General features: G+C 36.5%; 1 protein-coding gene across 1 annotated transcript in view; it reads left to right on the forward strand.

Moving 5' to 3' along the window:
- LOC130105616 (uncharacterized) overlaps positions 1-24,766 on the forward strand; it is a 33,265-nt gene extending 8,499 nt beyond the window's left edge. Inside the window, exons 2-3 of the mRNA XM_056271689.1 lie at positions 14,811-15,105; positions 24,242-24,766. Of these exons, the coding sequence (XP_056127664.1) occupies positions 14,838-15,105; positions 24,242-24,696 (723 nt within the window). The 5' untranslated portion in view covers positions 14,811-14,837 and the 3' untranslated portion in view covers positions 24,697-24,766. The remainder of the gene's footprint in view (positions 1-14,810; positions 15,106-24,241) is intronic.
- The last annotated feature ends 1,805 nt before the right edge of the window (positions 24,767-26,571 follow it).

A 26,571-nucleotide genomic window follows, 5' to 3' on the forward strand; every position in this document is an offset into this window, starting at 1 on the left:
CTTTAGACCCAATATGACCAAGATTGTTCTGTTTACAATCCAGAGATGCAGTCACACTCAGATTTGTTATATATAGATGAGCTACTAATACCAAGACTTTAATTAGCCTGCAACAAAACTGTGGATTGTCTTTAAATAAACCACAGCTTACACATACAAAACATACAAACTACACAGCGTCTGCTCACCCAAAAAAAAAAAAAAAACTACACAAGTGCATACAGTAAACTTAACCAAAGCCAAATAGCACCTCAAAAAGTAAAAGTATCAATGACAAGATCCAGTCAGAATCCGCAAACATTTCTCTGCTAATCAACTTCAATGAAAACACAGATTTATATTTATATATAAATTTGTGTTTATTTAATTTAATTAATTTACTAATTATTATATAAATATAATTTCTTTTATTGTATATATATGATATTAAAAACAATTATTTTATTGTGTATGTGCGTACATATTTTTTTCTTTTCTTTATTTTATATATATATATATATATATATATATATATATATATATATATATATTATTAATAATTTATATATATATTTTATTGTATAGATATACTATATATATATATATGTGTGTGTGTGTGTGTGTGTGTGTGTGCATGTTTTTCTATCCCGGTGGGGACTTCAACCTGAATGCACACAGACTCATGGGGGCTCGTGTCACCGTGAGGAAAAGAGCGTAAAAAAAATCATACAGAATGATTTTTTTTTGTTGAAAATGTAAGAATGCAGAAAGTCTTGTGTGATGGGTAGGTTTAGGGGTCGGTTTATATGTGTGTGTGTGTGTGATGGGTAGGTTTAGGGGTCGGGTTAGGTTAAGGGGAGAGAATATACCGTTTGTAAAGTATAAAAACCATTACGTCTATGGCTAGTCCCCACAAAGATAGTGAACCAGACGATGTGTATGTGTGTGTGTGTGTGTGTGTGTGTGTGATGGGTAGGTTTAGGGGTCGGGTTAGGTTAAGGGGAGAGAATATACCGTTTGTAAAGTATAAAAATCATTACGTCTATGGCTAGTCCCCAGAAAGATAGTGAACCAGACGATGTGTATGTGTGTGTGTGTGTGTGATGGGTAGGTTTAGGGGTCGGGTTAGGTTAAGGGGAGAGAATATACCGTTTGTAAAGTATAAAACCATTACGTCTATGGCTAGTCCCCAGAAAGATAGTGAACTAGACGATGTGTGTGTGTGTGTGTGTGTGTGTGTGTGTGTGTGTGTGTGTGTGTGTGTGTGTGTGTGTGTGTGTGTGTGTGTGTGTGTGTGTGTGTGTGTGTGTGTGTGTGGGTGTGGGTGTGAGAGTGTGTGTGTGTGTGAGTGTGTGTGTGTGTGTGTGTGTGTGTGTGTTTCTAACGGATGAGGCGACAGTAAGATTAGCCTGGCCGGCTGCTTCCACACCCCGCGAGCCAATCCCAGGTGTTAGCCCACGTGATGCTAGATAAAGCAGGCCGCATTAGTGCTAATCCCAGCCTGATCTTTGGAGTGTGTTCCTGCCCCCCTTCTGCCAACTATCTGCCCTATGGTGGACCCGACCGGTGCCAGGCCTTCACCCAAACAGCTGAAGTGACCAAAGCCTTACGCGCCTGTTCTTTTCAATGAAGAGCGTAAAGTAGGTGTCACGCTTCATCAGAATTATTACGGTATTAAAGGTATTGTAGGTAGGATTTAAAAAAAAAAACTTTTTGCCAAATTTGTTTAAACTTTCTATATATATCAATGCATAATTAACATGTAAGTACTCTGGAAAAGAGAGTATAAAAATCGAGTGTCTGTAGTCCTCTCAGGGCTGTAATAAACACAGCTACTTATCTAGCTGGATGCTATTGCTCCATTCTGGGCTCCTTCCAAAACCACGCCCCCAAAATACATGAACGCGCGATGCCGACAGCTCACAGCTGGAGGACGCGCTTACCAGCGCCAAGCGGAGAGGAGCAGTGCATGTAGTGACATCATGTCAGACTCACATGTAATAAAATACCTAACTTTATCATTATGAATATAAACAACTAACATGGCTTTTAGTACTCACTATCAAGCTAGCATATCGATACTGGTAAAGTTTAAAATATATTGAGTTTGATTCGTTAACGAGCTAGTAACATAAAGCAAAGCTAAAAACAGGTTGCATTGATACACGTTTTCCCATTACAATCAGTTACACTGTGATGAAGGTGAATTTCGTGTAAGATTCATAACATATACGCCGTGTTTTGCATGTAATTGTGTCTCTTACTAGTCTCTTACCCTCCTCGAGTCAAACGAGTGCGCGCATGTGGGCAGCGCATGTAGCAGCGAGGGTGTTGCCATGGTTGCGAGAGAGTGACAGTCACGTAAGCCAATCCTTTGTTTCGTCCCGGAAGGAAATAATGAGCTGTGTTTAGTGCAGATTAAACGGTCTAGAGACACTCGATTTTTATACTCTTTTTATCAGAGTACTTACATTTTAATTATGCATTGATATATATAGAAAGTTTAAACAAATTTGGGAAAAAGTTTTTTAGACCAAAAACGACCTACCCTACCTTTAAGTAGCTTCACCTTTCACCGTGTGGTTGATGGCTCTGACACAACGCTGATGTGTTTTATAGAGCTGTCTGATTATTGGACAAACAGTGTGTGAATGACAGGACAGAAAATGAGAAATATTTGATTGCTGTAAAATGAATAAGAGTGTTCTTACACTACTAGTGTCTAGTTTCTAGTTTTGATCAGCATTTAACAAAGTTTCGGACAAAAAGTTCCTCTTTGTGAGAGAGATCTCTAAGTGAAAATGATTCCAGAAAATCACTTACAACTGGAAGTTGTTTTTTAGTTTTTGTTTTAAATGTGGAAAAGTCATGAAAATTCAAACGTTTCAGTACATTTACTGGAAATTGCACATTAGCAGAAAATATAGTGACAAACTAACGTTTCCTGACTTTTCTCCATCAGTGGAAAGTTTCTAACTTCAATTCAAACGGTGGGAAAGTGAGATCCTTTCCAGCGCTGATAGAGACTTGCTCAGGAAACAGGTAGTTTGTCACACTTTATGTTCTCGAATCATTTGCAATTGCCAGTAGAAAACTTTGCTCACACACAGTCATATAAATTACAGCTGGGCGTGTTGAAGTTGACAACAGAAAATGTGACTTTATGGGTGGGCGGTGCTGAATGTGCAAAACTTCACGTATCACCACCACGTATGAATAATAACATATCATGGTAACAGTATATAAATCACAACATAGTTGGTTTTGGCACTACTACATATACTACACAAAATGTAGTATGTATTAAATAACCATGTGGCAATGTTTGTGTAATACAGTGAATTAAATATATTGCCAATTTAATTTGGAACTTGGAACACAAACCAAAAGATCAAATTATGAACAATAAGTCTGACATCAGTGCAAAATAGGTTCACATTATTAAAAACACGTCAAAACAAAGATTTAAAACAGTCCAACTAACAAACGGACAATTCTGACTGTACACTCTAAAAAAGGCTGGGTTGTTTTAATCCAATTTTAGGTCAAATATGGACAAACTCAAACATTGGGTTAAAAATGTAAATAAAAAAATGTAACCCAATGGCTGGGTTTGTCCATATTTGACCCAAATTTGTGTTAAAACAACCCAGCATTTTTTAGAGTGTATGAGCCAAAGTCTACACACACCTATAACATACATATTAATGCATTAAATTATCTGACAAACATAAGTTATACTACCATTTGAAAGTTTGGGGTCAGTCAGTATGATTTTTTTTTTTTTTTTTTAATGAAATTAATACTTTTATTCAACAAAGATGCATTAAATTGATCAGGTGACAGTAAAGACATTTATAATGTTACAAACGATTTCTATTTCAAATAAGGAATTTCTATTAATCAAAAAATCCTGTAAAAAAAAAAAAAAATTCAAACAAAGTTCCAACAAAAAATAAAAAAAATCAGCAGCACTCTTTCATAAACATAAAAAAAAAAAATTTACAGACACCAGACTTTTGTATGTAGACATATAGACATACAATATGATGTGCCGTTCCTTTGTGGCTCTCACATTCACATTTCTAGCAGTTGACACATGTCATTATACACACACCACACACAGGAGCCTTTATGTAGAGACAGCATGAGGCTGACGGGACCGGCATCATTATCAGCTGTGATCTCCAAAACACAAACGTTTGTTTAGACAATATTGCACTTGTATCAATCTGATAATATCAGGCTACTCCAAAGACAATTCATCAGATTACACAGACACACTGTGAACTGTGAACTGACATGTCAACATGTGATTTCCTGTTAAACAATCTGTCTTTGCCAAGTAGAGATAAGATGAGATAAGATGTGAGGTGACCAATGTTGTGACGGATGAAAAGAAACAGACATTCACTCTCTTTCCAGGGAAAATGTTTGTTTTGCTTTCTTATGAAGACCCTTCTGACACGCTGGTTAATGCATTCCCCATTGAAGACCAACAGGCTTAGACTAAACATCACAGGCATCAAACATGATTTACTACATGCTAGTCATTTGCAGCATCTGGACAAAAATATGTATATAAAAAATATTTTTGTAAATAAAACAATTGGAGTATGTTTTACAAGAACCTACTATTTCAGCAGGGCCTAAAAACCTGATAATTATGAAGGTAATGACAACAAAATGTTACATACCAGTGAAAATGTACAATTTTCTATTCCAATTTTGATTCCACAGCTAAAACTAAAAGCCTAATTAATATAAATTTAAAACATTATTAAAGTCAATAAAAATAATAAGAAACAAAACATGCAATAGCACAAATAAATACGTGAAATAATGAAATAAACAGTGCTTTTTAGGTATGGTCTAACAGTAGTTTTCATGTAGGCTATAGAAATTGAATAAAGTAATCAATGTAGAATAACACTGCATAGTCTTCACTGTATAAATTAAATATAGATTAATCCTTAATAAAGTTATACAGTCTAGAGCAGTGAGTGATTTATTTTGATGTTTGAAACACAGACAGCCGCAGAAATATTTTCACTTTAAGACATAATGCACGGATCCAATATAATGATACACATGCATTGTCTTTCTTGTACATTTGCGTTCACTTAAAGGGTTAGTTCACCCAAAAATGAGATCACCCAGTTTAAGATATTTTAGATTTAGTCCGAGAGCTTTCTGTCCCTCCATTGTAAATGTATGTACGGTATACTGTCCTTGTCCAGAAAGGAAATAAAGACATCATCAAAGTAGTTCATGTGACATCAGTGGGTTAGTTAGAGTGTGTTGAAGCATCGAAAATACATTTTGGTCCAAAAATAACAAAAACTAAGACTTTATTCAGCATTGTATTGTCTTCCGGTTCTGCTGTGGATCCGCGTTCAGTGCCGCTGCTGACGTAAGACGCTGCTGACGTGTGTCTGGTGTGTGTGTGTGTGTGTGTGTGTGTGTGTGTATTCTGGTTCTGTTGTGGATCCGCGTTCAGTGCCGCCGCTGACGTAAGACGCTGCTGACGTGTGTCTGGTGTGTGTGTGTGTGTATTCCGGTTCTGTTGTGGATCCGCGTTCAGTGCCGCCGCTGACGTGTGTCTGGTGTGTGTGTGTGTGTGTGTGTGTATTCCGGTTCTGTTGTGGATCCGCGTTCAGTGCCGCCGCTGACGTGTGTCTGGTGTGTGTGTGTGTGTGTGTGTGTGTATTCTGGTTCTGTTGTGGATCCGCGTTCAGTGCCGCCGCTGACGTGTGTCTGGTGTGTGTGTGTGTGTGTGTGTGTGTATTCTGGTTCTGTTGTGGATCCGCGTTCAGTGCCGCCGCTGACGTAAGACGCTGCTGACGTGTGTCTGGTGTGTGTGTGTGTGTGTGTGTGTGTGTGTGTGTATTCGGGTTCAAATAAATATGGCTGGGCAAAAAAATGCAAGTCTTCCTCTGTGTGGAAATCCTTAGACATGTTTGCGAAGATTGTTTTGTTTCCAGCGTGCGTCTCCCTCAGACTGTAAACGAAGCTCGGGCGCACCAGACACACGCACTGAGCAAGCACCTAGCAAGAAGAAGGAAGAAGGACTTTCTTGATTTGATTAAAATATGGTGGAATGTGCAGAAAATAGGTTTAAATGTTCATCAAAAGTCTGAGACTGTTGCATTTAATTTAATTTTTGCTTGATGCAATGTGCATAAAGTTAAAATATTGAAACTAATAAAACAAGTTTAATTTGATTAAATTTTAGATGATGGAATATGCAGAAAGAATAGAATTAGGCTGAAAGGTCTATTGCTTTATAGCGTATTCAGATCGTGCACTTAGTAAAGTAACTAGTAAAGTAACTAATTACTTTTGAAAATAAGTAACCAGTAAAGTAACTGGATTACTTTCTTGGAGAAGTAATCAGTAACTAATTACTATTTCCAAGTAACTTGACCAACACTGGATATAAGATAACTCATTATATAATGCAATATTCGATATGATACGATAATGCTTAAAGTGTGTAAAATAAACTTAAATTATCTTTAAAATATCGTTAAAATTATATAACCTATAAACGCGTTTCACATTCTTTTTGCTGCAGTGTTTTGCCGTAGCATATAAGTGTTATTTTAAGTGTAAACCAGAGGGTTCAGTGTTTCAGGTTATCCTACATAGGTTTATTTAACAACAGAAACTGAATAATCAAATGTAAAAATAAAACACTGCTTAGTTTTCACTGTATGAATTAAATATATACTGATTCTTATTAAAGCTACAAAAGTTATTCAGCCAAGAGCAGTGAGTGATTTTCTCTGTCTTTTATTCATGACGCAGTTATTGCAAACTGTTGCGATATGCATATCTTGATATGTACATTTGCGATATTACGATAATTTCGATATATTGTGCAGCCCTAGTTCTCACAACATTGCATTGTTAGGTTTCCTAAAAATGTTACCGCCAAATGGTGATTGACACGTTTCATTTATTCGCCAAAGCTGATTTTTACTCTCATTTGACGCTGTTCATTTTATTCTCTGTATTTCAGTCTTTTAAATTCAAAATCCCACATTTAATTTAATGTGTTACTTGCCATTTCCTTATTTGTGAAATTTACTAGAAATTTATGAATAGATTATACACAAAAAAAATTCTCTCGTCATACTATTTGGTCTGTTTTCCAGGGAAAAGAAAGAATAAAAAGAGTGAATGGTCTCAAAACTAATACACGTGGAATACACAAATCTCTACAATTTTAATGTAATCGGTTCTTTAGAAAAGCATGTATAAAAAATGTATTATTCAATACTTAACCAGAATAACTTTACTATTCTGGTTCACTCAGTATTGTGATATTGTTGTATCCTTTATAATAAATTGTGTTTGTTTTGGATGAAAGTATAAGGAGCATGTGTCAAAAGTTACTAGTTGTACACTGTAAAAAATACTTTTCATGATTTATCACATCTTTTTATCTTTTGTCAAATCAACTTTGTTAATTAATGTGGTTCAGATAACAATGTTTTGAGTTTCGATTTAATAAATATACTGTATCTTCATTGAATTAACCAAAAAAAAAATTTATTTCAATGAACTCAAAATGAATGCAACCAGATAACCTACTTTAAGTTCAACCAACAATATTTTTGCAGCTTTTTTTAACAATATTTCACCACCATTTTAACACGTGTACATCTTGCTTCGCTGATGGTTTAATCATAAAAGTATATCCATATAATTTAACAACTAAAAAAATTGTTGAATGTGCAACTACTGAAGCCCTTTTTGAAGAGCGTAACAGTCTATAAAAAAAAGGACTATTACATCACTAATGTTTTACTTATAATCAATCAGATCACACCCGCTTAAAATAGATGATGAGGTAACACTTAATACACAACAATTACATCATAACATAATTCATCAAACACACAGTTAATGTCAGACTCAATAATCAGCATGAAGTATGTCTCAAATGTAATTATCCATTGCGTTCATAACGGTCTGTGTAAATAAAGTTAATTAGCAGAACACCACTGATGGTAACAATTCGCCTCAACAGGCCAATTAATCAAACATCCATCTCTGAAAACTCAAACTGTGGTTTGATTATTTGTACTGAAACTAAAGGACGATTAAAGCAGAAAGGCGAATAACCATTAGTGGGAATAACACATATGCCGTATGAATCTAGAGAAAGATTCATCATCGGTGTTATTTTGTATATCTTGACACATTTTGCTGCCTGGATTACCCTGGATTTCAAAATACACAAATCTCATGAAACCAATCAAGAAGGTCATATTTCTCCCCGAAATCGAGAACAATTTACACTTTCCTTGAAGTAAATGAAGCCTATTCTGAGGATCATAATGAATTTTCAAGTAACATTGGTTTCAGGAGAGTTTGGGTAGAAACTAGCTAGACATGTTTTCATGACATTCATTTAAATAATGATCTATTTATTATCATTTGTTGGAAGTCCTAAGCGTTCAGACGTGCCAGATCTACACTTGGTCAAGCGAAGAAAGTGACCAGAGTGATAATGCCGTTTCCAAAACACACAGCGGACGAGATAAAGACACCAGAACACAACAAAAACCACAGCATGCTGTCCAGAAAAGAAACTGAATTCCAGACTTATTAAAAAAGGCATTCATTTTCGTATTAAAAATCAGTGTTGGGCATGTTACTTAAAAAAAAAAGTCATTAGTTATACTAGTTACTTCTCACAAATAGTAACCGAGTTAAAACTAGAGTTAGAGTTAAATCATTATAAAAGTAACTAATTACCAGGGAAAGTAACTATTGCGTTACTTTTTTTCCCCCCATTCATTCCATAAAAAAATATACATACACTCTTTGTAGTGCAAATTAAAATGATAAAACTGTCACAGAACTTCACAACTGTTAGACATACTTGTAGCCTAAGGCCGTGTGTCAAAGCGTTTTTCCACGCGGCTGGCGTATGTTTTCAATTGTTTTCAATGGGAGCGCCACGTTTTATAAACGCCATGAGCGTAACGAGGCGCTGAGTGTTTTTTTCACACTGAAGCGCCGAGCGCCCGGCGTTTTTTACTGGTCGCCGAGAGTTGAAGAATGTTCAACTTTGGGTAAAACGCAGCGCTCATCACTGTCAGTTTTTACCCAGCCGTCCAATCACAGTGGAGGAGGGGCGGGACTAATACCACACCGACCAACTGTCACAACATTCTTTCTGTACAACGACATCCACCAGCAGAGCTAACCGAACAAACTGGATGAAAAATAATTTTTTAGTATGAAACAAATTATCTGCAAAATCAGTTACAAGTAAAACTGTGCTGCGGATATTCTGTATCATAGCAACGAAACGTCTCAACGGAAAAAACGCTGCGCTGCCAAAACGCTCTCAAGTGCCCACAGCTAGGCGTTTTCAGCAGAGCGTCTAGCGTTTTCAGCGGACACACGGCCTAAGTATTTTCTTCCTCACAAAAGTAAACAGTTTAACAAGAAGTGCTCCCAGAACCTTCCCTGCAGGTTATTTTTAGGCCATGTCCACACTAATACGTTTTCGTTTGAAAACGTATATTTTTCTCTCCGGTTTGGCCTTCCATCCACACTGAGACGGCGTTTTAAGTCAATGAAAGCGTAGCTTTTGGAATACGCTCTGCAAAGCGGATACATTTGAAAACGACGTTTTCGCGCTGTAGTGTGAACTGTGAAGCCGGAGGTATCTGAAAACGATGACGTGTGATCCATGTTGTACCAATAGATATTCATGTTTACCGGTATTGTGCCTGTTATGTGCTATTCACTTTTACGCTGTTGCGAAAATATGTTACTTTGCACACTCTTCATATCACAGTCCTGCAAAGATGACAGAAAATGTACTCACATTTGCTGTCCTGCGGCAATACAGGAGAGCAGTCGCATTTTGTAGACCGAACATATGGTGACTGAGTGCGACCTGGACCCATCAGTGATGGTGAGATATTTTGCTAAATAAAATTATCCTGTTAGAAGAATTGCGCGATAACTTTAATGTTTATTTTTCCATCTCGGTGAGCTTTTGTGAGGTTTCACGCATGCGCTGTAAGGTGAATTTAGAAGTTTCTCATCCACACTGAAACGTCGGAAAACGCCTGAAAACGCTAGTGTGGACGGAGAGCGTTTTTAAACGAAAACGCCGCTTTCAAATGTATACGGATTAATGTGGACGTAGTCTTAGATTTTATTTGTATAACCATGTAAATTAATTAAAACGTAGCAGATGACGCTACAGAGATTATTCGAATGCTGGAATTTGTAATTTATTTATAAACAAACTATATAATGCTCGGACACACTCGGTCTCTCACACGCATAGCTGAGCACGCTCGCGGTGTTCGCTTCGCTTTTGTCAAGTCAGGCGCCTCATAAACACACACACACACACACACACACACCAGAGAAAAAACTTTGCAGGTCCCATGGCGGGAAGAGAGCCTACTCGGATGAAAAACGCTTCAGTGAGCTCAATTAGGCTATATAACGCCGCATTGTATTGTGAGTAAGGGTAATGGCGTTGTAACGGGGGAAACAGTAATTCATTTGATTACTCGTTACTGAAACATTAGTAACGCCGTTTATTTATAACACCGTTATTCCCATCACTGTTAAAGATGATAATAGCTTGCGTTTACTCATTTAGACAGGTTTTTTTTTTTTTGCTACAAAATTTAGAAAGAACATGAAACCTATTTATAGGGTATTTTTTACTTTATGACATTATTTTTTGTTATTATGCCAAATTCTCATTTTTTCATTTTCATTTCTATTTTTAATGATGATTCTCATTACATTTTCATTTATATAATATAGAAATACTTAAAAAAAGAAAAAATATCACTGCATTCTGCGTCACAATAATGTGAATGTCTTTGTAGAATTATAAAAAAATTGGGGGAGGGGGAATAAAAAAAGGTCTTAAAATGTCTTAAAAATAAGCTTCCTCTATATTCATATTAGATAATTAATTTTGTCATAGCGTCATCTTGCGCAGCATAATTAGGATTATACCTATTTCCTTCTTTTGAATTTAGTGTAAAGTATGAGCCAGGCATGAATCACTCTGATGAAGTGAGAATCACTCACTTTTGTGTGAAAATTTTTGTGCTCAATATTTATATAAAAAAAAAACAATTACACCATTTCTATACCTTAGACACACACATTAACTCTAGACTTGGGAGACAAACCCCCATTAACCCAATAAGACCACCATACTGTCAATCTGGCGAAACACTTCCAGCATATACTGTCTGGATTTGTCCTTAAATGTTACTCATCTGCCATTTCCTGATCTGGGGAAGAGTTTTCCCGCTTCCTCCTACTCTGGAGAAAACAGTAACTTGTAATAACAAAGTGGGAAAAAAAAAAATAAGACTTTTCAATCAGTATGTTCAACTGCAAAAACAACAGTGTTTGAAAGAGATTCCCAGCAGGAAAAGAATGCAGTCTTTTTTTTGAGAGAATGAAGGGAAAGTATGTGCACACATGCATGCATGCAGGCATAGATGTATGATTGCTCAATAGATCTGTGCATAGCTAAACAAACAAACAAAACCCAACAGATATATCTGGTGGAGAACGTTCTACCAGCAGGCCCACATCAAAAACTTTGAAGAAAAGCACTTCATCGTTGTTATCACCTTATGCAAAAAAATGCACGGCTCAAAAACTAGATCCATCTCACCCTGTGTAGTTTCAACAACTACTGAAGGTTTGTTTACCATCACAAATCTGCCTGCATTGAATGGATCGTCTCGACAAACAAAGATTCCCCCTCAGGAAACGTAAGACTAATTGTTTGGACTTGCTTGTGTACAATGATGTCGGATCTCCACCCAGGTGGATGTTATGAAGGACACGCCTTCATAAAGATGAGGAATCAATTGGGAAAAGGACACAATGCATAGAAACGTTCATGACTTGAAAGAGAGAACCTCTATTCATACACCGCACAAATAAGATGATCTCAAACCATTCAAAACTGAACAGTAATTCTTTAGATTGCATTATTATAGTATAATTAGGGGTTATTAAAAACACTCTCTGTCTATGCCAAGTATGCGGTTGAAGCCAATATACAAAAGGTTAAGTCCCTAAAAGGAATAGTTCACCCAAAAATTCAGTTATCATTAGCTGTCATTCTAACCCTTTTTATATCTTTAACACAGAAAAGAAACATGGAGTGTTATTTATATTGCCATGTTGTGAAAATGAAAATAAAAAGCGGTAAAAAAAATAGTCCGTTTGCTGCCAAACGCCCTTTGTTTTGGGTCACATGACTGATAGTGATGCAACCCGTACAAAACAAAGCAAAATAGATTTCAGCAATACTGAGAAGTGGAAGATTATAAGTTAATAATGACTTAAATATACTGATAAATATTCCATCTATTTAAACAAATTCTATACTGTTTTGTCTAAATGAAAAAATAAAACAATACAAAAAAAGTAAATGGTACAAGCAAATTTAGAAATAACTACATATTAATTTTAAGATTTGCTAAAGATAACATTTAATACTTATTATTAAATGTAGTAATTTTAAAGATTAAATTTAAATGAGCATTAAATGACTATTGCAGGGCTCAACATAAAAAAAAATCCCCACTGGCCCCCGGGGCCAGTAGATCAGAGTTTTGCTGGCCCCTTCTATATTTTGACTGGCCCTGAAAGAAATAAACTCTATTTATTGTATACATTAGGATTAATCAAAACAGCGAAGGGAGTTCAGGAATTAAGAGAGAGCCCCTGGACACATGCAAAAATAACCAAATGTCAGTGTGCAGTAAATTTGTCAATACCTGCTTTCTCCTTTTTTTATTTTTATTTTATTTTTTTATTTAACCTTTATTTAACCAGGAAGTCCCTTGAGACTGAAATCTCTTTTCCGAGGGAGACCTGGCCAAGACGGCACACCAGTTACAATTTACTTGCGCAGAATCTCCTCATCTCCCTCTCTCTTTTTTTCTCAGTCTCCTCATCTTACTTATTAAAGCTAAAGTTATTCATTCAAGAGAGCTGCGAGTGATTTTCTTTGTGCCTTTTGTTGTTTGATTCTCAGTAATGGCGTGATCGTCAGCATGTTTATTAGACTGCTTCCCCTTTAAGAACGAGTGCAGATCTAATAGTCTACTGATGCACCATATTTTCTCCCAACTATTTCCATAACTGCGTCCATTTTAGACATAAACTGTTTAAGTGAATCTCCAAGCCAGTCATTTTGACACATTTTTGTGTACATTTGATCGTTTAGACGCGCACATGAAGCCCAAAGTATAATTTGCTTGTCTCGTTACGGTATGTTTCGGAGCGCGCGCTGCATTGGGAACCGCATCTCTTGCGCAGATTTTTGTGCTTTTAATAGCTCTTTTTATTATTAAACGCGTCCCGCAATTTAGCAACAGACGAGACTGCATTTTACAACAATCACCGATCGTGCTGATTCTGTCTTAAAGTTTGAGTTTTAAGGAGAAATGACAGCGTACTGCTGCGAAGGGAAGGAAGTTGCGCTAGACAGAATGCAGTTTTTAATGGTTTTACCTCAAATATATTCTATAATCTTTGGAAGCCAATATCTAAAATAAAATCATACTAATATCACATATCTAAAGTGTAACCATAACTTGAATGTTTAGTTCTGTCCTCCGTCAGGTGTTGTGCGTGTTGTGGCACCGCGTGAGATCTCTCTCTCTTCTGGACTGCGCGAATAGCAAAAATGCATCACAGACAAATTTTATTTTATTATAGAAATGGCTGGCGACTCAGCGAGATGGTAAAAAAAAAAAGAAAGTATTTATAGCAATAATAAATCATAGCCTACGTGTATTTCTCCAGTACCGACAGCAGAACCGATAACGTCCGAGCTTATCGATACAGCGCGGTCTTTCAAAATTCAGTCCCGTTTAATACAGGGTTTCGGTACTCTTTCTCGTATTAGCCTCGTAGTTCTTTGACATTTTAACACGTTATAAATAACCTGAAGAAACATTGACACTCTTCGCGCCACTGTGTATGACGTTTGCTGTTTGTTTTGCTGATGGCCAGTTACTGGCCCGCGCGGGCAAGTGACTGGCCAATCAACTAGCCCGACATACACTTTTACTGGCCCCGGGCCATCGGGCCATTGCTTATGTCGAGCCCTGACTATTGCACTATTAAATATCCAATACCAATCTATACATATGCATTCTGCCATACTGTAGTTAAATATCAGTGTGAATTTAGAAGACTTGGAGTATATATCATACAAACTACTCTTACAGTGTTTTTATGTTGTTTTTATAAGTATAAATCACCATCCACTTTTGTTGCATGCAAAGGCTTTGACATTATAAGACAAAATGACAAGATGACAAACTGTGCGAACTATTCCTTTAATACCATGCATTTTTTTGTACACTATACTCAGGAACACTTTTACAGTTCATTGAAAGCTGTCAATAAATGTTAAGAAAGCCACATATTTCAAAGATGGATCTGCCAGTCTGAGCCATGGTTATTATAGTTACCAAAAAAGAAGAAGACAAAAAATTATATTAAAACAGAATATATATATATATATATATATATATATATATATATACAGTAGTCAGCATTTGAAGTGAATCAAAAAAAGTGAATCAAAGTTGTCCTAACACAAGAACTGGTGTTGTTCAAAATTCATGTATAACTTTGATGAAAGGTTTTGCTCAACTTTAAATGTTGACTACTGTATATATAAAATCCAAAACATTCATAAAAACTATAATATCTCAATGATACTTAAACAACATGAGTGAGATGAGTTGCCTAATAATGAGCCTGTTTTAACATCTGTTTTTCAGAGTTTCAATGCTCCACGCTGCTCTAAGATGAGGGTATGGAAAGAGGTCATCGCCTTCATCCTGTTTGGTGCCTCGTTTTTCCTCCTGCTTATGAGAACCACGTTACCTGTCGGGCCCTCCTACCCAAAGGCCTTAGAGATTTCTTCAGGCCCTTCCTCACATCCACCAGCCTCAGCACTTGAATCCCCACCATCATCATCATCCTCTTCTTCAGGATCATCAACCTCAGCGAGGAAGCCAGCGCCGCGACGAGCGGTCCGAGCCACGGAGGACATGGGCTCCTTTCTCTCCGAGTGTAAGAGAAACCTTTTTTGGTTTTCCTTATATAGCGACAGCGCTAGTGTGGATTAGGTGCCGTTGACGTAGACATGACGGGAAGGATTTAAAGTCATTCTTCAGTCGCGGTTGTGTTTATACTACACGCTCAGTCACACAAAACCTCGTATATCATCAGTTCACAGTTACCACACACACAGCGTCTGTCAGCTCACTTGATATTTAAAGGGGAAGTGAAACACTCAGTCAATCTCATGTTAATCTTGAGTACCTATAGAGTAGTATCGCATCCTTCATATCTCCAAAAAGTCTTTAGTTTTATTATATTTATAAAAGAAAGATAGGTTGTACCGAGTTTTTCTGGCAAAAAACGAGCGGGTGGAGGCGTGCCGTGTGGCCGGAGCTAAATAATCACGAGCGCCTGAAGGTTTTGCGTTGAGAGCGTCTGGAAGCTGTGACATCCCAAAACAAACCATGGCTAACAATCAGATTCAGCCATACATTTCTGATCCCGAATCAGATCCCGAGGCTGAAATTGAAGACGAGCAGCAGCAACAACGACTACAGCAGGACGTCTACTGGAACTGTGTAACTTATATTTGCTTAGCGTTTTTTGTAAACGACTAATTTTCACTTTATGTCGTCGTATTTTTTTTTTCTTTAAAAGGTGTACATGTGGGAAGTGTAGTTTGATACTTTCCTGTTATCCGGACCACACCATATAAAATTTCAAATACGCGCCAAAATTATGGAGGACCAACTCTACCATATTTAAAAATAAATACAGAAATAAATAAATGCTCAATAAATAAATAAGCATACAATTAATTGCCCCAAAAAATACAATAAACAAATAAATGTAGGTAGAAATTAAATTATACAGTGAGGCATAAATGTATATACCTCTTTTAATTAGCTTCTTTATTTATTTACCTTTGTAATAATTACCTTATTTATTTATTGTCCGTTATAATCTTCAACTTTATTTATTAATTACTTATTTTTTGAAGTATTTATTTATGTGCATGTTATAATATTTTTGTCTGTTTTATTCTTCCTTTGTATTTTTTTACCCTATTTATTTCTTCAATGCTATTTATTTCTGCCTGTCGTTTTTACATTTCTGTATGCATTTCTGCCTCATTATGCAAATGAGGAGGGGCTGTGTCTTAAGGGGTCAACGCCCCTCCCCTCCGCTTCCGGCTCATGGGGACCTTATTTAGGAAAAAATATGTACGGTTGTCTGTCAATGGCGAGAGACAACTTTATCTTTTTATTCCGTCTGAACTGTGCCCTGAATTACACATATGATGTTTGTCAATTTAAAAGATAATTATGAAAGTCAAGAAAGTCGCAGTTTGTCATAAAACAGAAGAGTAACATTTAGTTTTATGTGAAAATCGCTCAATGAACTACCTCTCCCGGGAAGCGAAACAACGAGCGAGATCCGCTGCTCGTGTGTGTGCACACGGCCGCATTAACAATAGGGCTAGGCGGGGCTAAAGCCCCGGGGCCCGAACAAGGAGGGGGCCCTTGATTGGCTGTGGAGCAGATACTACTAGCCATCTAATTGCCAAAGCCTTACCACGCAACGCCCCCCAAAAATTAGCCCTGTTATTTAGTAGCGCTTTGCCGAATATTCCATGCATTATATGGAATCATTATCTTTAATATTATAGTGACCGTTCGCAAAGACCCGCCTTTTTTAGTTACTGTGTGACAAGCCAGGCGGCTCTCACGAGTCACGCACATCATGTTCTCACTCAGGCACTGAAAAATACATCGCGGGGCAAAGACTAACGTTACACCGAGTGACTACGAGAGAGAGTTCAGAGCAGTTTACTGTTGATATGAAAAAAAGTCTCAACTTTCAAATATTGTAATTTTAATAATTTAAACAATACCGTTTTCAAGTTCAAGTCCACCGACGTTTTTTTACTGACAGCTTTGTTGTCGGACAAAATTGCATATTCGGCGTTATGATTGGCCAGGTCGCCTGTCAATCAAACCCCCGTGGGCAGCAGGACAGGGCATGGTGAGATGAAACGTCACGTTTTAATTTAACATAATATATTTATTCTATATTTAACCTCTATGTATTTAACTTGTGAACGATCGACCTGCTGCTGCACATAGGCCTATAGATGGCTGCCTGGAGTGCCTGCGCCTTATTAGTATATAGCTACGCATCAACCAATAAATCGCCTCCACCCTTCACTTCATTCTAGAGTCTAGACTATTTTTTAAAACACAGCGTCATCCTCGACCCCACAAATTTTCGGTAAGTTTGATTATTAACTTGATGGATGTTTGATCTTGCTTTTTGTGTTTGATCAAACTCTATATTCGCTTAAAGGGCTGGCGATAATATATCCGGTAGAAATATGTAAATTTTGCTGAGACATCATGATGTAAGTTTATAAATTAAACGCGCTTTTAATCATTGTGGTTTGGATACAAATTATTTTAAATGATGGTGAACTTGAGGCGGTTTTGCACAGCGCACTTGAGTTCCGACCCTGAGGTCTTAAAGTGACAGTAGCTGCTAATAAAGCTGCTGTCGCCATTTGTGTCCATAATGTTAATCAAACATCAGAAAGAAAGTAATTTACTGCCCTTGAATGAATCACTTTTGTAAAATTAATAAGAATGAATGTTGAATTTATAGTGAAAACTATGTATTGTATATTTGATTACTTTATACCAGTGGTTCTCAACCTCTCCTGCAGGGACCCCCTGACACACCATGTTTCTGTTTTAACCCTGAAATGGCACACCTGATTCAATTAATTAAAGGCTTAATGAGTCATTATTAGAGTAGGAAGTAGGAATTAGTTAATTGATCAATTAGTCAACTACTCATTAAGCCTTCAATTAATTGAATCAGGTGTGCCATTTCAGGGTTAAAACAGAAACATGGTGTGTCAGGGGGTCCCTGCAGGAGAGGTTGAGAACCACTGCTTTATACAATATAATATTATTCAGTGCTTTAAGTTTTTCAAGGTCGATTTCTTATGTGCCTTTGTTCTATTGTTAATTGTTGTTACTCTTGTCATAGGTAAGCTTGAGATTCTTTTCTTAAGTTACTATTATTTTTTGTGATATTGAAATTGGTCACAAGAATTATGAAATGTTAGTGCCATTAAATTTTGATATGATAAAAAATCGTTTTAAAAGTAATATAACTTAACTGTGAAATATATCATAGATTGATAAAATGACTCGTATAATGATAGAACATTTAGCTCATGTAGTTGGTGACCTGTAGTGGTGGGGGGCCCTGCAGTAACTCATAGCCCCGGGGCCCAGTGAGCTCTTAATGCGGCCCTGTGTGTGCAGTCTGGTACAAAACACTCAGGCGTGACGGCGTAACGTTACGATTATAACGTAAGACTATAGAACAAATGACAGACGTTAGCTTCAGTAAAGTTAGCTTCATTCATTGAGAGAAAATGTGCGCCTTTGGGGTTTGTAGTCTTTTTAATTACGTATTTTCACAGTCTTATACCTCAACAGTTTTACATCAAACTGCGACTTTCTTGACTTTAAAATGTATCTTTTAAATTGACAATCAGGGATGAGTTCCCTAATGAATATTAATGAGTCTTCCCCTACCACCCTGCAAAAAAATAAAAATAAAAAATCGCAGCCGGTGGCATGTAGATTCGACCGATGCAGTAAAATGCTAACCAACCAATGGGCAGAAGTTGACCCCTTAAGACACAGCCCCTCCTCATTTGCATAATGAGGCAGAAATGCATACAGAAATGTAAAAACGACAGGCAGAAATAAATAGCATTGAAGAAATAAATAGGGTAAAAAAATACAAAGGAAGAATAAAACAGACAAAAATATTATAACATGCACATAAATAAATACTTCAAAAAATAAGTAATTAATAAATAAAGTTGAAGATTATAACGGACAATAAATAAATAAGGTAATTATTACAAAGGTAAATAAATAAAGAAGCTAATTAAAAGAGGTATATACATTTATGCCTCACTGTATAATTTAATTTCTACCTACATTTATTTGTTTATTGTATTTTTTGGGGCAATTAATTGTATGCTTATTTATTTATTGAGCATTTATTTATTTCTGTATTTATTTTTAAATATGGTAGAGTTGGTCCTCCATACAAAATCACTGTTTTCAACTTCCGCCTTATTACTACCAATACTACATGACTTGAATAAACTATTGCAAAAAATTAAATTTTACTGTTTTTTGAGGTGGGGTCCGGATAACAGGAAAGTACCGAAGTGGTAAAAGTAGAAATGATTTGAACTTGAGCGCAGTGTTTTTAGCACACCATGTCATGCGCGAGTTATAACTTACAACATTTGTGTGTTTACTCGTGGTTTATGAGGACATGATTTGGTTTTATAATAAACAAACAGACACCTGCAGTGGCCAGCTAAACAAATGTATTCAAAGACATTCTTGAACAAATCCTATGCAGCGCTGCCGATGATTTCCTGTTGAAGCGCGTTGATGTGCGCGGTCTCGCCAGGGCCGTCGCCAGAACATATAGAATGGGGGGGCATTTTTATGATCTAAAAAAACAGACAGTCACAAAAACAATAACATCCTCTATTTAGTCTAATATAACTGAAATAGACCAAATTCTATATTTAAACAACACCAAAACACAAAATATTAATTATAATATTTATAGGTGATAGATATTATAATATTATTATATATTAAGTTTCTGATCATAGGCGGAGGGTGAACCAACACCATGAGGATGCGCTTCCCCTTTAAAAACATTTACTAGGCTATATGCAGGATTTGGCATGGCAGAAAGCTCGCAAAGAGCGCCTATTTTATTATCTTTAAAAAGCGGTCATACAACTTCATCGCGATCTCACAAAGTTCCTAGGCTATCAGTAAAGCTGATACACAATAATGCCTTATTTGCATAGCCTAACTGCTTATTATAACGAGAGGATTTCGCATGCGCGTAGAACTAATCCACTCACCGCTCAAAACACCGGAGTTTAGCCTATATTCTTTTATTACGGAGAAACTGATCCTAGACCAGCATTTATGGACAGCTTTTCCCTCTAAAAGCAATCAGAAGTATATGGAAGCTTGTTTTCGCCACAGAATAAAAAAAATTAAAAGATAATTGCGACTTTTTATCTCACAATTCTCAAGTGGATTTCTTTCAATTCAGAGTTTTTCTCAAAATTCAGACTTTATAACACGCAAATGTGAATGTATGTCACTCAACTCTGACTTTATAACTTGCCATTTTGATTTTATATCACGCAATTCTGAGAAAAATTACCTTTTTTTTTTTACGTGGAAACAGTAGGCTGTTTTTAGCAGGCAAATGAATCAGAAAATTCAACAAGCCCGCTTGGCCAGGGGAAGGTAAGCCTTGCGCAGAGCCTTACACGCTCCGACTAATTTTCATATTTCTGAAGACAATGTGTTATTTAAAGTCACAGAGATTAGTGCACCTGTGTGCTAAATGCTGCTGACGACATTTCGTTATGGAATACGTGGATACGTTTTTTTGCTCTCAATAGTAAGTTTGCTCAATGACCATATGATTAGGGGGGCACGATGTGTCATCTGGGGGGGGCACGGCCCCCTAATGCCCCCCCTTGGCGACGGGCCTGGGTCTCGCTCTCCTCTGGTCGGCGTGTGCACGGGCGCGCTTTTCCGAGAGAAATGCTCATATAAGGAGTTCCACTCTCGTCTACGCCATTAGATCCACGATAAAAAAAAAACAGCCGAAACTTGAACCAACCCGGAAGTAAGATTTTCGGCACAGAAATTCTCTGTTATTCGTCCAAAATATTTTTTTTAAACTTTGGCCATGTTTAGCATGAGAATCCATCTTACACTGTAAACAACTCTGAATACATGAATCCCCCCCCGAAGCAAGTGCATTCTGGGAGTTGTTGTCTTTCATCCACATAAGCCAAAAATACATTTTCTGGCTTTTCTCCGTCTAGAAAGCTCCAAATTCAAAAATAATTTCACATTTCTTCTACATAAATGACCCATTTTAAATACACATTCATCTTTCCAGAGGTGAAGTATCCCTTTAATCCTTTAATTAAAAAAATGAGGCAGCTATTAGGCTAACTGAAATACAACCATGTGTCCAATTACACGCGAAAGCAATATTCCTAAAACATATCCAGACTGACTTGACTGCAAAGAAAAGCAGACCTATTCTTATCTTACATATAGGCAGTTTTTCTCAACCTGGTACACATTTTGCATCTTTCTCTTATCTGACACACCCGTCTTGGTGTCTCTAAAGACATATGAGTTCAAATCAGGCGTGTTTAATTAGGGAGACAAGAGTATCGAAAGGTCAGTGCACAAATGCTCTAAACCCATATTAAAGATGCACGTTATCCTATTTTACAACCTTGATCATTATAGAGATTTAAAGCTGGTGAATGTGACGGTCAAGCCCATTGAGTTCTTAAGTGTAACTCAATTAATATTATGATTATTTTAAGAGCCCTGGAAGACAGACAGAGAAATACTGCAGAGAAGAAGAAGAAAAAAAAATCTGAATTGTTATATGGACAACATAAGACACTGATTGTGATTTTAATTGCAATTTTAGCAAATGCATTAGTTTAAAAATATTGTTAAAAATTTTTCAGAAAGGAAATCAAATTAACAGCGTATATTGACAGATTCTCTAATAAAGGTGCTACAACCTGTACCTTTTTTAGCATGCTGAATTCTGATTGGCTAACATCTTATGCATACAGATGGGAATGTTAAAGAGTTTAAATATGACTTTATATGGCAGCTTTTAGCAATTTAGAAATTACTCAAGCTTCTATCGAACTGTAATTTTATTGCAATTGTGATAAGTTGCACAGCCCTATCCTAGACAGCAATGAGTTTAAATGGAGAGCTGAAGCTGAAGTTACCGACTGTACTTCAACAGATGCGTCGAGTGTAATCTCACACGTCTCCTTTAGAGTCATATTGAGCATTTCAAATTCTTAACTATAAAGGCCAAACTTTCTGCATATTTACATTCATTTTATAGTTCTAGAGACCACAGTGAGGGTAGATGCCATAAAAATGTAATTAGACACAGATGAAAATAAAAAGAAAGTACAAAAGGTATACAAAGTCCTATATATTAAGTCCAGGGCTCAACAATAAGGATTTTGTTTCTGGCCAGAAAACCATAAATTCAAAAATACACTTTTCCTTAAAAAACAATGATATATAATGCGAAACATTAGTTTGGTTTGTAGTTTAACACATTCTTAATGATGCTTTCCAGTCATTTTTAACTGCTTCTATGTAAGCCAGCTATTGAGTTTGCAATAAAAATGTATGTAAAATATAATATATACCGGTAATATAAAATTTTCAACAGCAATGCAGAACTGATTCGAAACACACTTTCACCCTGACCTACTGATGAGCCTATTGCAACCTATTGAATGAACTACATGTTTAAACCCAACAGCCTTCAGCCTTGTTTTCATTTGTGTCAAATTAAATATGCTTTCCGTCCTCAATAAGGTCTATATTCTTACAGTATTTCAACAACTGTTTCATTTGTGTCTACTTTTACCTCTAAGGAATTTTAGTCAAAACATCTAAGACAAAGTTGATACTTAATGCAAACATTACTAAGGTCTGAAACACACTTTATGCAAGCACAAGATTCACTATAGCGGGAATTAGCAGCACAAACTTCTACAGTGAGCTTTTTCTTGCAGGTGAAACAATTTGAAGATAATCTTAATAGTTATTGTTAGCATATTTTATAGCTACGCTACTGTCGCTATAGAGCTGTTGAGTTTGTAGGCAAAACCCAGAAGAGAATTGACATTTTAATGAGTTCCCTCAAGACTTTTCTGTGTTTTCATTTGAGTAAAATAAATTCTGAGGCTAACAAAAAGAGACTTTCGCATTTTGTTCCACAACAACACACTGTAAATTACACAGTCAGACTCAAACATGAATTTTTTAATTCGCTGTATTTTTAAAAAAACTTAAGTTGTTTGTAAGTTGCTATATCCATTTACTGTTGTAGTTCTTACATCACTCTTAAAAGAAAACATTCTAAATAGAACATTAAAGGGTTCCGTCAGGCACTTCATATATAGAACCTTTTAGTGATTTCCATCATTTTGAATAAATTAATTAATTTATTTATTTAAAAAGGGACAATGCATATTAATAAACATCTTAGCTTTTCAGCAATGTAAATATGCCAGAATTAGCCCCAGGGCTACTTTACATCTGCAGTCCCCCGTCAGGTCATCACAATATCAAATAACAAAGCTAACATTTAAATTTAAGTATGATGCTACACAGTTTAAAGGACACCTTAATATTCAAATAACATATTACAAGAGACACCACTGTTTTCAGACAGGTTACACATACACATATATACAATAAAGTGCTATTCTATGTACTTTAAGTACATTGCAATTATGCTAAAATACTAAAAATTACAATAAAGTGCTGGATCTGGTTTGGTATACATACAAATACTAGTTTTAATTAATTAAATTTTATGAAATAGCCAGCTCAATAACATGCTTCAATTCAATATATAAATGCCTCATTCATTCATTCATTCATTCATGCTTTATTATTAGAAATAATTTGAAATAATAACCCATTAAACATCACAGTAAGACATTTCTTCTTATATAGAACCTTTCTGGCATTAAATTTGAGTCAAGAACCCTATAGTTCTGTATAGAACCCCATTGAACTTTTTTTGCGGCAACTTGTTAGCAAAAAACAGACAAAGAGTGGCTTCAAAATTCACATTTGAAACCTAATAGTGTATAATTTATGTTGTAGAGCAAAAACCGTGAAAGTAATGAACCTTACTTTACTCATAAATCCAAAACCGCTATTCTAAAACTCCAGAGGGAACTGAAGGTAAATTATCCTAGCTCTGGTTTAATGACACAGACATTCAAAGGTAACTCAATCGCCCCTTGAGAACTGAGGTTTGTTTCCGCCACAGAAACACAAACGCACGTTAAGTATGTTTAATGGCTCATTAGCAAAAAATCTGGAAAGCATACATTGATGTAAAGTATGTTTCTGGCCTAAGAAGTCTCTTGAATTATGGAAGAGCAAACATTAACATTCTCCTCTGGGTGTTTTTCCTCCTCTAGTCTCGTACCTCTTCCAAAGCTTCACTGAGGGCGAGTTGAAGAAGGTGATTGCGACTCTGGTGGACCGAAAGGAAAGGAGGATGAGAACCGAGACGGGACGGAGAACCAAGCGAGCACGGAAAGGCCCAAAGCCGTGCTCTCTACACGAGGTCGAGCTCACGGTGAGCGAGCTGGGGCTCGGGTACGAAAGCGACGAGACTGTGCGCTTCAGATACTGCAGTGGGAAGTGCATCCACGAGAGACGCAACTATGACTTTGTAATGGAGCACATGCAGTTAAACAACGGCTCCAGTGAAAAAGGCCGGCGTGGACGGGAAAACGGAAAAAAAGACAAGGCGCGCTACACTCCTTGTTGTCGGCCTACGAAGTTCGAGAAGAAAATGTCTTTCTTTGACAACAAGGACAGATTCTACACAATCCAGAACGTGTCTGCGAGAGCGTGCGGTTGCGTATGACATTCAGGGAACTGTGGAAACTTCAGGGAGTGTGTCTATACATTACCATAGAAATACCAGAAAATGTTTCAGATCTTCCAGCTTTGGAAAGGGCGACCGTGTGACACGCTATTCGATTCAAGAACGAGAAACAAAAAGATGCGGTCCGGTACGCCACCATGGAAAGAATGAAAGCTACAGAAAAGTGATGCGCAAAACACAAAAGACAAGGCCTGAATTGTCTAAAGCCAACTGTGGAAAGTGTGTCACGAAAAAAAAAAAAAAAGTTTTGTATCTGCCTTTTCAGTGGATACTGGCACTTATGATTAGTGCAGGGCACTGGACTTCAACCAAAGGTGGATCGTTGGTTTAATCAATGGGACCGAAAGCTGGCGGGAGACTCATTTTGCCTTCCACTGGAAACTTCTGCAGAAGAACAAGTACAGATATAATAGTATTTATCCGAAGATATATATATATATATAAATGGTAGAGGGCTACAGCGACAACTGTACGCTGCTCGCTTTTGTTACGAATCTGAATACTGAAGTATGAAGTGCAACACAGCTGTGAAAACTACCTCATTTCTTTCTTCGTTTCTTTTTTGTTTGTTTTCTTAGAAGAATGTACATGCAATGAATCTTGTTCTACCGCACCCACTTCCTGGGATTACATTAGTCAGAAATATGAATCAGAGGTATACATGTGGAAAAATGCTTCTCTACCGAAAGTCTTCAAGGATAGATATTACCTAAAACAACATTGTCACTTGAAACGTATATATCAAGCCCTCAAAATTTGACCTTAAAGCCTTGCCAAAGCATGTCTGATCATATCCCACTTTCCCTCGTCTTTGAGACAATGTATACCCAGATATTTAGATTTAAAATTATAGGAATAGGCCACCCATTTCCAAAAGCCAGTAGGAAAAAGTGCAACTTCAAATGTTTTCCCAAAGGTGTCGACCCTCAAAGACCTTAAAAAAGTTCATTTTTCTCATGAACATGTTCATGTTTACATTCTTCTAGACAATGATCAACTCGAGATACATTGTCTTTTGGAAAGTAATTCCAGATTTAGACTTTTTCAACAGCAAACGTATACATTTATTATATAAGTAATTGTAACCTTTATTTATACAGATGGAACATTTAACTCTTAAAAAAAGGTTCCTCAATGATTCTTTGTAGCACTTTACATTAAACAAAGATCTGTCCTCTTAAAGGGACAGTTCACCCAAAAATGAAATTGGAAAATTAATTACTCACCCTCATGTCGTTCCAAACCCGTAAGACTTTCGTTCATCTTCAGAAACACAAATTAAGATCTTTTTGATGAAATCTGAGAGATTTCTGTCCCTCCATTGACAGCTACGCAACTGACACTTTGACGCTTCAAAAAGTTCATAAAGAGATCGTAAAACTAATCCACATGAATTCAGCGGTTTAGTCCAAATTTTCTGATGAGACACAATCGCTTTATATTAGGGCTGGATATTGACACAAATTTCACAATTCGATTCGATATCGATTCACAAGCTTGCAATTCGATTCGATTCCGATTTGATTAGATTCAATATTGGTTATTTTGGATATCAGGTACAATACATTTATTTATTCAAGGATAGTCTCTTGAGATGCAACATCTCATTTCCAAGAGCAAAATGGCTAATTTTCTCAAGGAAATATAATGTGGGTTGTGAAATGCGGTACTACTCTGAAGATGTTTACAATTAAAACTTGAATTATTACTTATTAGGGCTGGGTATTGACACAAATTTCACAATTCGATTCGGATTCGATTCAATATTGATTATTTTGGATATCAGGTACAATACATGGCAAATTTTCTCAAGGAAAACAAATCTCTTAACTAATGCTGTAAACTATGGGAGTC

This window comes from Rhinichthys klamathensis, unplaced genomic scaffold (genome assembly GCF_029890125.1).
Source record: "Rhinichthys klamathensis goyatoka isolate OS25496 unplaced genomic scaffold, OSU_Roscu_1.1 h1tg000323l_1, whole genome shotgun sequence".
In the NCBI taxonomy this organism is placed as follows: domain Eukaryota; kingdom Metazoa; phylum Chordata; class Actinopteri; order Cypriniformes; family Leuciscidae; genus Rhinichthys; species Rhinichthys klamathensis.